The 14,988-nt window shown below is 55.6% G+C and overlaps 1 protein-coding gene across 3 annotated transcripts in view; it reads left to right on the forward strand.

Annotated features, from left to right (window-relative positions):
- CLUH (clustered mitochondria homolog) overlaps window positions 1-14,988 on the forward strand; it is a 35,637-nt gene that overhangs the window by 5,000 nt on the left and 15,649 nt on the right. Inside the window, exons 2-12 of one of the 3 annotated variants that reach the window (XM_080562728.1) lie at window positions 80-1,831; window positions 4,983-5,179; window positions 6,284-6,455; window positions 6,606-6,749; window positions 6,957-7,084; window positions 7,731-7,885; window positions 9,094-9,219; window positions 10,803-10,950; window positions 11,659-11,751; window positions 12,448-13,142; window positions 14,293-14,510. In XM_080562728.1, coding sequence (XP_080418854.1) covers window positions 5,006-5,179; window positions 6,284-6,455; window positions 6,606-6,749; window positions 6,957-7,084; window positions 7,731-7,885; window positions 9,094-9,219; window positions 10,803-10,950; window positions 11,659-11,751; window positions 12,448-13,142; window positions 14,293-14,510 — 2,053 coding nt within the window. In that variant the 5' untranslated portion in view covers window positions 80-1,831; window positions 4,983-5,005. The other 2 variants (XM_080562726.1, XM_080562727.1) reach the window with 2 other exon arrangements.

Raw genomic sequence — 14,988 nt, forward strand, 5'->3', positions numbered from 1 at the left:
CCACATCCTAAAATCCCATTGCGCCACTAGTGCAGGCTGGTGCTGTATTGCTTTTTCTTAATTTCTTTTATCGCTGCAGATCATCGCATGTGAACCATTGCACAGCGTCAGCCACCCATCTGACCCGGCCTCCTCCTCGGAGAAACGGGTGTCTCCAGCTGATGAGCACAATAGCTGCTTCATTAGGCTGGGTTTATGTGACTATTAAAGGGAAAAGTAAACTTTGTTTAAGCATAAATAGCGCCATTAAACTTAGTGATCTAATTAATTGCAGCAAATTGTACTTCAGTTGATCTGCTTTAAAACGAAACTGAATTTGGGCTCGTCTTCACTCGAACCTCAGCTGCTGCTCCAAGGGGAGCCGAGGCTGCCGGGCACCTGGATGGTGCTGCGGTCTGCAGGTGAGGAGTGGGTTGAAGCTGTCAGAGCATTAAACTCCTTCAAAAACCGTCAGGAGAAACTTTTGGTTTAGATGCCGATGTAACCTGACACCCGATCCTCGCTCCCGAGGACAGGAGAGACCTCTTGCTACCAGGGATTTCAAGGTTACCCTTCTCCTGCGCTGTGAAATTGGCAGAGAGCAGCTCTAACGAGAAGAGAACACCAGCCCTAACCGGGACTCTGCTGTTTTCTGGGATGGTAACTCCCCGCGCTCACGTGAATTCGAGTGGGAGAGATTCTTCTTCTGTTTCCTCTTTCTGTTCTTTAAAGAGAAGAACAGAAGCTAGCCAGGGGTTTGGCTTGCACCGGAGAGCTCTCAGTCTGCTTTTCAACCCTTGGCAGGTTGGCTGCCGGAGCACGAGGCTCTGGGGCAGCTTCCAGCCTTCCCAGGGCCTCCTTCGGAGACGAGTCTCCTTGTCCGGGTGTCGGTGCTGGGCAGGTGGTTACGCAGGCTCTGTAGTCCTGATTTCATTCTGGTTTTGAGTTTTTTTTTTTTTTTTTTCTACTCGGGCTGTGGCACTTTTCTTCCTCTCGGTGGAGATGTGGGCTCCTTCCCGCACGTGCAGCGCCGCCGGGCGCACGGCAGGCTTGTGCGTGATGGTGGCGGTGCTGGCTGGGGAAGGCGAGGGGCTGGGTGCGCGCAGGGGCCGCGGGTTTCACCAGCGCTTGTCGCTTGCACAAGTCTCGGGCTCTGTAATCCCTGCACCGGTTGTTGGATTTACTGAAATAACAGAGAGGAGTGGTTTGAGGGGAGCTGTCCGTGTGGTTTTTTGGCTTGTTTGGTACAATGGAGCAGCGTGAGAGGACAGAAAATGTGTCTGGGAACGCCTTGGTAGTTGCTGCCCAGGCCCTTTATGCCTGCCTGCTCAGTATGGGCGGCCGTGCCCGGCCGAGGCGGCCACAGAGAGTGCCCTCCTTGTAATTCAACGCGTCTCGCCTGCCTACGAGTTTGGCAGAGCTGGGGAGCTCTAACGCTTGTCCCATGCTGCACTGGTTCAGCACTTGATACCGGCCGTCTATTTATAACGAGCTCGGGGACCGAAGCGATCGGGCGAGCGTCTGCTCTTAGAGAGCGCCTGCAGCGCCTGGGGGGTGCGCGCACGGCCGGAGGCTCGCGGGCTTGCTGCCGGGGCGCCGGGCAGAGCCGGGAGTGTTCAGCGGCTGCCGCGGGGCGAAGATGTGCGGCGGGTGAAGGTCACTGAGCGGGACGTCAGGAGAGCTGCTGCCAGGCCAGCAGCAGAGCCTGCGCAGGAGGCGCGGGCGTGTGCTCCGGCACCCCCGGGATGCGGAGCTGAGCCCCGCACTGGTCCTGTGCCCCCTCTCACCTCGGGACCACGTAAGAAGGTTCTTCGAAGAGTCTGCAAACGTGAACGGACCCGAACCAGGGAGGGTGAGCAAGAATTCGCCTTGTGGGGACTTAAATATATGTGTGCAAAAAGGCATTTGCAGACAAAACTAACTTTTACGATCCAGTGTTGTGTGAGCCAGGCTGCTTATAATCATGGGGAACAGCGTTTTTGTGAACTGCTGCAGGCATGTCACCGACCTCATCTTCCAGACACGCAGCTTTAGCTCGCCCGATGAGCGGTCGCCGCTCTTACCAAAGCCTCCCACGAGCCGCGCCGGCTCCCCCGACGTGCCGGAAGCTTCCCGGGGCGCCGTGCCGTACCCCGACGTCATCCCCAGCGCGGCGGCGGTGGGAAGCCTGCAGAAACGTGCCGAACGCATCCAGGACTCGCCCGAGGCCAAGGGCGAAGAAGCAGCAGTGACGGCCTGCGATAACAGCTGCTGGGAAGCTGGCGGTGGTGCTGCCGGCCCGCCCCGGCGGCCAGGGGCGTCGCGTGCCGCAGCCGTCCTTCCAGCCGACCTTGAGGAAGGGCCGGCGGGGCCGTTAGATCGCGCCGCGCCGCTTGAGGCCTGCCAGAGCCACGTGAAACCTGAGGACGGCGGCTCGGCCGCGGGGCCCGGCGCGGCCCGTGCTGTGCTTCCCCCCGGCCCGCGGCCTGGCCCCGGCCGCTGCGCGGAGCCAGCAGGCGGGGGGAGAAGCCCCCGCGTCCGGCAGACGGTCACACCGCCCGGGCTCTGCGGGGAGAAGGCGTCCGGGAGCAGGGACGCGAGCGCTGGCGCTGCGCAGAGTGACCGCGCCGCAGGCCCCGGCGGCGGGCTGAGCGGGGGCCCCGGCCCCGTGGAGCTCGTGCTGCCCTGCAGGCAGCCCCAGAAGAGGAGGAAGAAGAGGAAGCTCCCGCCTCTAGGTGCTCGCTGGAGTGGCGCTCTGCTGGGCTTCGTGTAGCTGGAGCCCCTCCACACCCGTGGCGGTGTCGGGGTGGCTGCGTACGGTCGTGGGATGGGGGGGGAGGAAGGAGGGAGGGGACACAGGTTCTGTTTTCACTCGCAGCAGGATGAGGGTGAGGAAGGGGGCTGGGGCCCAGCTGGGCCGGCTGTTGTCCCTTCCCCGGCTTCCTGGGCACAAGCAGCTGGGCTTGCTGCTGCTTGGGTCTCAAGGTCAAACCTGGCCTCTGTGGCACTGCGGTGTCGCTCAGTCCCTGTGTGGCGGCCGAGCTGGGTCTCAGTCGCTGGCTCTCGGCGTAGCTGGTGGCTTGCCGGGGGTGCTGCAGTGACGCTGACGTGGGGCTGCCCGGCTGCTGTTTCGGTGCCTCGTTTGCTGTTTGTGCCTCTGCCGTGCCGCCGGAGGCGTTCAGGCCTCGCAGCAAGGAGGCCGTGTGGGGCTCTCGGCGCCTGGAAGTGCCTGTGGGGAGGGAAGGGCAGGACCTGTGCCCGTGAATGGAACCGGAGCTCACAGGCAGAAACACATTCCCTTGGTACTGTCACTTCTCCCACCCTCTGTGCCAGGCTGCTTTGCTGCAACATCTGTCATCAGGAAGCTAGTGACTGACTTTGGTTTAGAAGATTTATGTGACCACTAATTAGTTATTAACAAAAACTCCCCACGGTCCGTCATACTGACCCCGTCCCGTTGTGTGCAGTCAGCAATATTCAGACGCAGATGCAAATCCCGGTTCGTGCCGGGGCTGTCTGCCTGGCTCACGAGGTGCCCACCACATCTGTAGGCTCCCTATAAATAGGAAGCGTGACTGAAATAGTGCCTGTCACCTTGGCACGTACTCGCCGTGCAGGTGCAAGGATGAAATGTAATCCTCCTGCTCAGCCTTTGCACCGGGCTGAATGCAGCTCAGGCGAGCGCACGTTTGTTCCTCCCCATGAAGCAGTGCCCGGGCCACCTCCTCCTCTCCTGGGCTTAGCCCGTTCTCCTGACACTTTAATCTTGTGTGTGCTTGGGAGCAGGGATGAGAACACGGCGTTACAGCTCGGTGCTCGCTGCCCGCAGCACGGCCCTGGGGCACCGAGCGTTGCCGCGTGCTGCGGGCACGCTCACCTGGCTGCTGCGAGTTGGGGTTGAAACAAAACATGCTGTTTTCATCAAAATGTGTCTGATCTGTAAAACCCAACTGAAAAAGCATCGCTGGTGTTAAAGCAGAGCGTTTACCTGCCAGACGACCGCTCTTCCTTTGGTTCAGGTTTAGCTTCTTGTTCCCAGACTTGGGGCAGCGCTGGCTGTCAGAGCTGGCAGGAGGGTGGCGCGGCGCGCCCCGCAGCCTCGGGTGCTCCCCCGGCTCCGGGCAGCGCTGACCCCAGGAGCCTCTCGAGGCCGTTCCCATGGCTGTGCTCGGCGGTGGCTGTGCTGAGACCTGCGCGGGTCGGAGGGGCCCTGCTCCCCGGGCCATAGCGGGCAGCCCTCCCACGGCACCAGCTGGAGCTCGCCCTGCCCGCGCCTCGGCGCAGCGACGTGCTGGTCCCTGCCCAGCTCGGTGGGTCCGGGCTGTGCCAGGAGACCTGCGGCTTCCTAGACCGTATCCGCTCCCTGCTGCTCTCCACCTGGCTGACAAAGAGAGCAAACCCTCGTGGGAGTGGGCAGGGAGGTGTGGGGTGCTCCCCATCGCCAGGGAGGTGTGGGGTGCTCCCCATCCCGGGGGTGCATCCGTCTAAACGCGTGCTGGGGATGTCGTCACCTGCCTCGACTACAAGTGCTGAGGCAGAGCCTCGCTGGTGCCCCGGGGCCGCTGTGAGGCGTTCTGGGGGCACAGGGCGGCTGGGCGCGGGGGGTGGGAGCGCCTGGTGCTGGGGAGCAGCCCGGCAGCCCCCCCCCGCCGAGCAGCGCGCCAGGAGGAGCGCTGGGAGCTGCGCGACGTGTTGGTGCAGGGGTTACAGCTGCCTGCGGGCTGCAGGGCGCCACACCCCCGCTTCTTTTAATTAAGAGGCTTCTTAAGACTAAGCCGAACGCGTTGTACACTGACCCATCCTTCCTGCTTTCCTTCCCGCCCCTCCGCACGGGGTTTGTGGAAGATGCAAACCCTGCAGGGAGCGAGAGCGCGCTAATTGCGCTGAGGGGCAGGAGGGCAGGGCCCGGCACACCTACCTCTAGTAAACACCACTTGCAGGATGAAACGTTTGCGTGGCCGGAGCACGGCGGTGTCATTGGAACCGGTCTCCCCCGCGTGCTCTAAACCCCCCTCTCCCCGCAGAGCACCCGTCTGGCACGGCACTCATGAACGGCAGTGCGCCGCACGAGAGCCTCAGGGGCGAGAAGGACGCCAGGCAGAACGGCCACGAGGAGCCCGACGCGGGGGAAGATGGGAACGACCAGGAGGTCATTGTCATACAGGACACGGGATTCACCGTCAAGATCTGCGCGCCGGGGATAGAGCCCTTCTCGCTGCAGGTACCGGCCTCCCTTCGGCCAGCTGGGGGGGGCACGGGAGGCGACGGGGGCAGGGGCAGCTCGGCAAGGGGGAGCTGCCCCTCGTCGTTCTCCACGGGGCTCGGATCCGAGCACAGGGGAAGTGGCGTTCCCACTGCTGGGCTGTTCTGAAGGAGGGAGGTGTAAACATGACTTCTGGGCCTGACTCCGGAAGGGGAAACCTCTCGCCTCTCAGAGGTTTTGGCACGATGCACCTCCTGGCTGCGCTGGGTTTGGCACAGCGACATGCGCTCGCGCTGCTCGGGGAGCTCGGGCACCTGCCTGGGGCTCACGGAGCGATGCAGCCTCCCCTTCCCCTCCCCGAGAGCTCTGCTGGATGCCGCACGGCATCACGTGGGCAGCAACACGTGCTGCCAGATGAGGACAGGCTTTGACATGCCTGGCCGATACTCTGATTTAGCTCGATACTGCACTGAAAACCACTTGGACGAAGCATTTTTCATTCCGGGGGGAGGCATTTTGAGCCTAAACCCGGGGGGAAGCTCCCCAAGACCAGCAGAGAGTGCAGTGAAGTGACGTTCCCTGTGGAACTAGCTGTGTTTCAGCCCAGCTTCTTTCTTTCTCTAAATCTCTTCGGCTGTTAGTTTTAATAAGCTAATAATAGCAGCCCATGCTGTTTACAGCAGCTTATGTAAACTGCCCTGAGTCCTCATAGCTCGAGAGCAGCGTCGGTGGTGCTGGAGCCAGAGCAGGCGGCAGGAGCGCAGCCCTGGCGCGTGAGCCGGGGCGGTTCCTGTGTGTCAGGAGCCGCGTGCCCGGGGGCAGACCGAGCGGAGGAAGCGGTCTGTCCTCCGCTTGTGTCGTTCAGAGCCTCGCCACAAACACGCGGTGGGGATGGCTGAGGGACGAGCCCCTGGGTTCCCCCCGCGTTCGGTTCCTTGGCTGCGCTCCAGCCCTGCCCTGTGCTCAGCGCAGCGCCAGGCTGCGACGCCTCTGGGTGCCCAGCCTGGGGGTTGGAGCTGGGGCGGCTCGCCCTGCCACAGGGGTCTGCGTCCTCCGGCAGGGACGGAAGCAGCCTTCCGACAGCTGGCTGACAATAACTGCCTGCGTTGTTGCCTTCTTAAGGTCTCTCCTCAAGAGATGGTGCAAGAGATCCACCAAGTCTTGATGGACCGAGAAGATACCTGCCACCGGACTTGCTTCTCTCTGCAGCTTGATGGCAACGTCCTCGATAACTTCGCTGAGCTGAAAACTATTGAGGGACTGCAGGAGGGCTCTCTGCTAAAGGTGGTGGAAGGCAAGTTCCTTCAGACTTCGGGAGGGAACAAGCAGGGAGTGGTTTTGGCTACCTGGCAGCGCTTCCCTGTTGTTCCTTTTTGAGACTTGTCTGCTACAGTAGTAAGCAACTGTGTAATTCCAGTTTATTTCCTCCCTTTCTGTTTATCAGAGCCGTACACAGTGCGAGAAGCCAGGATACATGTGCGTCACATACGGGACCTTCTGAAGAGTCTTGACCCATCAGATGCTTTCAATGGCGTGGACTGTAACTCACTGTCATTCCTGAGCGTCTTCACTGAAGGAGACCTGGGAGGTAAGGGGCAAAAAGGCTTCCCTAGTGCGGTCAGTTTTTATTCCTCTGACTCCTTGCTTCATTAAAACACGTTGTGACGATCAGCTGTCCCGCCTCATTCGGGAGTGCAGAGAAACTCTCTGAGCACTTCTTTACTCCTGCTTGAATAATTACTGGAGGATGAAGTGTTGTCTTGCAGCACTGACTTTCTGTGTGTCTCTGCTCCAGACAGTGGAAAACGGAAGAAAAAAGGTACCGAAATGGAACAAATTGACTGCACCCCTCCTGAACATATCCTGCCAGGTAGCAAAGAGAGACCCCTGTGTGCCCTTCAGCCCCAGAACAGAGACTGGAAGGTAGAGTTCTCCTGTGTGCTCGAAATGGCTATCAACACGTACCTCGCAGCAAAGTGGTGTTCAGGAATTGGGAGCTGCACTGAAGGTGGACTTTGGGATTTGCTCTGCTTGATGCTTAATGAGTGCTGGAATAGCACTGCTTAGCCAAGAGAATAAAGTCCAGGAGCTTGTGTGCAAAGCACTGGACACGGTCTGGACATCCGCAGAGCACAAAGTGGCCGGCCGTGTTGGGGAGGGGTGGCAGGGAAGGGAGGGCTGCGTTTCTCTGTAGAGTCGTGGAGGCAGGATCTGCAGATCGCTGTGAATTACGCTTAGGTTTCCCATGCCCTTGCACTTGGATTCCAGTTTTAGAAGCTGCCATTTGAAAACCAGTACAGCAAGAAATCCATGTGTTGTGCAGCCCAAAGGCCCAGGATGTCTGTTTTTACCTGTCTTATTTGTGAAAGGCAGCAAACTCAGAAGCGTAGTAGTGGACTGCAAGTAGCCTGGGGAAGGCTATGCTCTTGAGACCAATTCTTTTGTAAGCTCTGTTTCTGGAACCAAGAGGGGCAGCAGGTAAAAGGACTTTGGCTTGTATATCAGATGTCTCTGTAACACAGGGGTATTAATTTCTACTGACAGGAAATGTTTCTGTTGTGTTCTGTAGCCTTTGCAGTGCCTAAAGGTATTGACGATGAGTGGCTGGAACCCTCCACCTGGCAACAGGAAAATGCATGGGGACCTCATGTATTTATACGTGATCACAGTGGAGGATCGACACGTCAGTATCACTGCATCCACTAGAGGATTTTACTTGAATCAGTGAGTAACTAGGATTTCTCTTGTCAGGCCCTGCAAGAGGGAGCTTGCAATACCAAACTGGAAAAGAACCTGCAAAGAAACATGCTGCTGCTTTTTTTTCTTTTTTCTTCCCTGTGGAAAATGGCCTATTTGAATTCACTGCTCACATGGGGTTTGTAGGAGTTGTTATACTGGATTGGGCTCTTTAGTTATGCCCGGTACCATTTTTCCACAGTGGATAAATGCCTGATGCTTTAGGGAAAGTTGAAACATCCCATAATGTCATCAACTAGTTAAAGTATTTTAAGTCGGGAGGGAATTCCTTCCCGACCATTGTAACTAGCTCATTTTGCCCTCAAGGAGAAGAACAGTCCGCCAGCACCTTGTAACCTCGGCACGGATTTGACTAGCAATTTTTTTTGTAGTGTCTATGAGAGACTGTTAAAGCTGACCGTACAGTGCCTGGGAGCGTAACAGTGGCTGTATTTGAGAAGAAGATGAAGATAAAGCACTTTCCTTTCATAATGGGGCAGAATGTAGGAAAGTGCTGTGTGTTGAGCTGGCTTGTAGAAGGCAGTTTCTATTCTATGGTTTTCTCCCAGGTCTGTTAATAAGTAAATAAAGTGTGTCAAAAATAACAAGTCAAGAGATGCACATCTAAGTATGGGTCCATGGAGAGCAAGTGGCACGAAGAACATGGAACAAGTGGCCTGCTTGGGCTTGGCAAAATGTGAGCTGGGGAGGGGAGCCTGTGCTTGTGGCCCTGGCAGGTCAGTGCTCAGCCCTCCGGCAGGGAGATTCGGTATCCTAAGAGGGTTCTGGCTGCCTGGTGTTGTTGGTGCCATTCCAGTTGGGTTCTCTGTTAAGCAGAGGCCCTTGTGATGCGTTTGGGAAGCTCTTTTGTGAAATCAGTCCTTCCTTCCTGTAAAAATATGAGCCTCTCTTAAACCTAGTGGTGGCTGAAGAAAGGTCCGAATGAAATTTGCTGCCCACTGCATTCGGGTCCAGGTACTGAATTCCTGATTGCATCTCCACTGGTGAGAGCCGGGCAGGAGGGGGGCCTGCAGTCCTTCTGCCTGCGTGCCACTTGGTCTCCGTTTTACAGACAGCAACGTGTTACGCAGGCCTTTAATGCAGTGCTTATTTGGGAAGGCTCTCACTCGTATAGCAAGTTCCTGGGGGGTGGCAAGTCTCAGCTATGACAACAGCTCGTTTCTTTCCTCTTGCAGGTCTACTGCATACAACTTCAATCCCAAACCTGCAAACCCCAGCTTTCTCAGTCATTCCTTGGTGGAACTACTTAACCAGATCAGCCCTACCTTCAAAAAAAACTTCTCCGCTCTGCAGAAGAAACGGTAGCAAACGTTTTCCTCTCTATCCCCTTGGGTAGCGTGATGTTAAGCTGCTTGGTGAGGCCCTGGTACCTGGCTGGTTCTGTGGAGCTGGGTGCCGCGCTCGTACAGCAGGGATTGTGACGCCCTCTTCCTCCGTGTGTGCACGTGGTGGGTGGGTGGTCGGGGGGTGCTTGGTGGAACACGAGTCTGTGCGGCAAGGGACTGCCCAGTGCCTGACGGGGCCTCGTGGCAGCGCCCTGATCTCACTGGCTTTCCCCTGCTGGAAACGGGGAGCTGCCTGAGCTGATGGGACTCGGTCCATGCTAGTAGGCCTTCTGTGCAGAAGTTATGAAAGTGTGTGGGCCTGTAGCGCACTAACTGCTGCTGGAAAATTCCTGTATAAGTCATCTTGAGCAGTAAGAGCTGCTTGTTGTTGTGGTGTGTGTAAGTGAGCTTCGTCTGCTCACTCACAGCCTTCGTGCAAGGGCAAATCCTGGTGCGCTGACCAGCTCCTGCGGTGGGTCTGCTCACCGAGTCAGTGCGTTGGCTGCGTGCCTTGTGGGGGACTGGATGACGTCCTGGCTAGCCAGGCAGCAAGGAGCTGATGTGAAGCGGGCCATGGGCTGCAGCAGGGTATGACTGATGACCTGGTCAGTAGGTGCTTCTCCCTGAACACAAATAAAAGCTGAAGCATAAAATATCTGGAAAAGTAACGCGTGAGGGCTTTGCACAGGCTTACAGTGGAGAAGGAATAATTATCTTAAACATGTTCATGCATGCTTGTTTTCCTCTAGTTCCTCTAACAGTAATAATAAGGAACAATAATAGATTGTTTTATTTTCCTGCCCTTGCCAGAGGGACCATTTATTCTACTCCAGGACAGTGGATCCTGTGCAAAAGCCTGTCATTCTTTAGAGTCCACTTAATGAACTGCCTTAGCTCAGCAGGATGCAAATTGACAGGCACATTGTGTGGCTTTCAAAAGTGCTGCTTCTGTTCTCATTAGGAAGATGAAAGTGACACTATACAAGGGCTGGAAATTAGCAGTGGCCTCCCAGCCACCAGTGTGACTATCTGGCCGTTTAAAAATGATTATATTGTATTGCTTGTTGGGCCAGAAGTAAATACAGATGAGACTCCGGCACCTGCTGAGAGCAGACAGATTACACCAAAGGCCATTAGGTGAAGCTTGCTTTTTCACTTCGTTAGTGGATGTGTGCTACGGGCCTGTTTTACAATACAATGCTTAGGGACCGCAATGAAAGCTGAGAGCCAGTAACAGAGGTGGCTGGCTGGGAGTGGCGATTCCCTGCCTCTGCTCCTGGTTTGTGGTGAGTGGAGAACACGGTGGGGATTTCTGGAGGTGCAGCTGAGGAAACAGGAATGAGGAGAGCCCAGTGCGTTCCCTGGACTGCTGCTGGGAGGCGCTGCCAATCCGGTCGGTCAGTAAGGGCTGTCAGACTTGGTGAACGAAAGCCCGCTGCGCTGCCTGTGAGACCTGGTCTTGTTCTGTGCTTTGTTAGAAGCTGGTGTTGCAGCAGAGGGAAACCTCTTTTACAAATCTTCCTTCGGAAAATATCTAATTGTTTTCACTCCCAAATCAGGGTTCAGAGACATCCGTTTGAAAGGATAGCAACTCCTTTCCAAGTGTACAGCTGGACAGCTCCACAAGCAGAACACGCCATGGACTGTGTGCGGGCAGAAGACGCTTACACCTCTAGACTGGGCTACGAAGAGCACATCCCCGGACAGGTAGCACTCTCGCTTTGGGTGGGAACCCTGGCAATAGGTTGCCACCCGTCGCGCTGGGAACCAGCTGACTTTACTGACAAGTAGACCTTTGGTATTTGTGGAGGGGTTTTGCTCATCGAGGTACGCTTGCATTAGTCCTTGTTTCCTACAGCCTCTTTAACTACAGAGGGCTGAGCTGCTGAGGCTGCAGCTTCCCTGAGTACCTAAGGGTCTGAGAGGAGCAATTTCTGCTCAAGTATTTATAACTCCTATGTCCGTACTCTGACTAGCTCTGCTGCACTGCACAGACAGCACAGTGTTCCTTCTTGCTGCCTAGGCCTGGAACATCTCAACAGACTATTCTAAGGGTTTCAGTCACAGCCTCATAACCTAAAATGTTCCAGGCCGTGCGTGGAAGGGCTGCCTGCAGAGTGACAACGTCACAGTGTGCTGGTTAACCAGATCTGCACTGAGTTACTCTGGAGCTAGCAATCTGGCATTTCAGATTAACTGCATTGTGTAAGCTGGACTAATTCAACAGCCGTTTGGGATAGATCTGTAAAGTCAGCTCGTAAGGAGTGATCCTGCTGCTAACTCACTTCCTCTGGATGTCATGACAGCCTTGAGTTCTTCCCTTCTCTCACAAAATGCCTTGTAAATCAGAAACGCTGGGTTGCCAGCCCCTGCCTACACAGTGTAGTGCTTCCCATAAGTTTTTGACTCTTTCAGACCAGAGACTGGAACGAGGAGCTGCAGACCACACGAGAGCTACCACGCAAGAACCTGCCTGAGAGGCTGCTGAGAGAACGAGCCATTTTCAAGGTAACTTTGGGATCTGCAGGCAGCTACTTACACACACCCTTCTCTGCCGCCCGTGTCACATCTAGACATTTCACCTGGGCCTGCCTTTTAGAAACTGCGAGCTGAGGGTCCCTGTTTGTGAGCTAAGGGGTCTTGTCTTCTCTCGCATGTCATAGAATCATCTAGGTTGGAAAAGACCTCCAAGGTCAAGTCCAGCCATCAACCTGACCTACCAAGTCCCATCACTAAACCACGTGTCTTAGCGCCACATCCAAGCATCTCTTAAATAACTCCAGGGATGGGCCCTCCACCACTTCCCTGGGGAGCCTGTTCCAGTGCTTGACCAATGTCTGCCTTCTGCTCCCAGCCTCGCAGGGAAGAATTGTGCTCCTTGACCTTGTGTCTCCCAGTCCTCTGCTGTTCTGTTTGATCAGCCTTCTTTCAAGTGGGTGGGAGGGGTGGATGCGCTTTAACCTAAACCTCCTCTGCAGAGAGCTAATGAGTCTGAGCCATGGTGATCCCTAATGCTTTGGCTCCTGGAGCTTGTATCCAAGCCACTGGCCAGGCTCACAAAAGCAAAAGCCAGCTGACCTGCCTGCCTGCTGGAGGCCATCAGGAGGTGAGGAGTGAAGGAGAAATTTGCAGAGAGTTTTGAGAACGAGGTGCTGGGAGGGGGTGATCCCTTCCTTACCTAATTTTCTCTCCGACTGTCTCCAGGTTCACAGCGACTTCACTGCAGCAGCAACAAGAGGTGCCATGGCTGTCATTGATGGCAATGTCATGGCCATCAACCCCAGTGAAGAGACCAAGATGCAGATGTTCATCTGGAACAACATTTTCTTCAGTCTGGGCTTTGACGTCCGTGACCACTACAAGGACTTTGGCGGGGACGTTGCTGCTTACGTGGCACCTACCAACGATCTCAATGGTGTGCGGACCTATAATGCTGTGGATGTAGAAGGGCTGTACACGCTGGGGACTGTAGTGGTGGATTACAGAGGTTACAGGGTGACAGCTCAGTCTATTATTCCTGGGATCTTGGAACGGGAGCAGGAACAGAGTGTCATCTATGGGTCAATAGACTTTGGCAAGACGGTTGTCTCGCATCCCAAGTATCTGGAGCTGCTGGAGAAGACCAGCAGGCCGCTTAAGATCCAGAAGCACAAAGTCCTGAATGACAAGAATGAGGAGGTGGAGCTGTGCTCCTCAGTGGAGTGCAAAGGCATTATTGGCAATGATGGGCGTCACTACATCCTGGACCTGCTCCGCACTTTCCCTCCAGATCTAAACTTCCTGCCTGTTGAAGGGGAGGAGATGCCAGAGGAATGTAAGAAAATGGGGTTTCCCAAGCAGCACAGACACAAGCTTTGCTGTCTCCGGCAAGAGCTTGTTGATGCCTTTGTAGAGCACAGGTGAGCTGAGCTCCCCCCTTCCTCCACTCACAACTGGTAATGGCCAAGTCAGGACCACGCTGTGTCACCTCACAGCTCCCAGGGGTGGGCAGCTGGCTTCCCCACCGTTTGGCCCTGCAGATGCAATGATAGAAGCTTATTTAATGAGAGATGAAAATAGGAATTCTAACAGGGTTACAGGGAGCCGGGGGAGAGGTGCCTTCTGCAGTCTCCAGGTCTCTCTTTGTTGTTTCCTGTCCTTTCCCTGCAGATATCATGTTCACCTGCCATCTAGGGAATGGGAAGGATTTATGCTTATCTTTAAGGCTCTCCAGGCATCCTGAATGCTACTTTTTTCCCCCCCTCCCAGACATTGGAAAAAAAACCTTCCTGTGGGAACTGCTGTAGGCACTTCTGTGGTGGGGTGTGTTGGTGCTGGGCTGGCTCAGTGCAGGCGAGGAAGCGGGAGCTCCGGGAGCAGGCAGGCAGAGTCATGTGGGGCTGGTGGTGTTAACGCTCCCGCTTCCGTGTGAAGGGCTGCAGGGCACTCTGCTTCCACCGCTGGTCAGAGTCTGCTCTGCTTGCAGAGAGGAGCCCTCAGTCGCTGGCAGCGGGGCCCTGCCCGCTGAGCAACCAGTTCTGCAGCCAGCGCCCTGCCCAGTCCTGCTGCGTGCCTGCAGGCGCCTCGGCTGCTCCCTGGGAGAGCTTCCAGACCAGCAGTGTGCAGGACTGTGGCCGTAGGGTGCTGCTGCTGCTCCATGGCTAGCAGAGGTTGGGCCTCCCCGTGCTCAGGTCTCCTGGCAGAATTACAGCCTGGTGAACGCAACTAGAGACAAACAAAAACCAGCAGCAAGAATCTCCCTGAGCTGTCTGCTGGTGCTGCGTGTGGAAAGCTACTTGTAACCACTGCAAGGAGCTGAGTTTCCCATTGTGATGGGTAACAAAAACCCACCTTTTTCGTCCCTTCTGTTATGCTAATGACAAATATTAGAATAATGTAAACTCCTTCAATTCCAGAAAGCTCATTGGTAGAGGGGCGTACATTATGCCTTTGCACTGGAAAACTGGATACATTACCTGAGATACAAAACTGAGGTTTTTTCCTTGTAGAGGAGTGACACTCCTGGTGGATTCTCCTGCTGTGCTGAATTTCTCTCTTCCTTCACTGTAGGTATCTCTTATTCATGAAGCTGGCTGCACTGCAGCTGATGCAGCAGAAAGCCAACAAGCAGGAGAGCTCAGGTGCATTGGAAAATGGTGCCTCTCCGGAGAATGGTACAGCAGAAAGTGAGAAGTCTGAGTCAGATGATGGTAAAATAGACGACAACGTGACTGGACTTGATCAGGTTAAAGAGCTTGCTGAGACCATTGCATCTGATGATGGAACAGGTATTTAATCCTCTGCACCAGAAGCAGCCCAGGCCTGCTGCCGTACTGGTGGGCTGTGTCTCTGGTCGGAGCGCTGCCAAACTGGGGGTGCTCAGGGTGATTATTCATTGTTAAACAGGACAAGTACTGGCGTCTGTTGTCAATGATGTTTTAGCTCTTTTGATAGAGCTGTTCGTGCACTAATACATTAATCACCCTGGCTGCCTGGGGGCAGGTTGGGTAGGTGGACTGTGTGTCTCTGAAATGGGGCAAGCCCATCAGCTCTGACGCAGGAAGAAGCCTGGCCAGCAAGCTGGTCTGCATGGTCAGCAGCCAGGGCTGAGCTCTAAGAGCCTTAGTGCAGGCAGAGAGGAATGGGCTGTGTCATAGCAGGGAAGTGTGCAATGCTCAAACACCTTCAGAAATCTCAGACTTGAATTTCTGAGTATCTATGGTTGGGGAGAGGGTCTGTTTTCTAGGTCATCTTAGGTGCTTTTGC

Source organism: Anser brachyrhynchus (genome assembly GCF_964034855.1).
Source record: "Anser brachyrhynchus genome assembly, chromosome: 20".
Classification (NCBI taxonomy): domain Eukaryota; kingdom Metazoa; phylum Chordata; class Aves; order Anseriformes; family Anatidae; genus Anser; species Anser brachyrhynchus.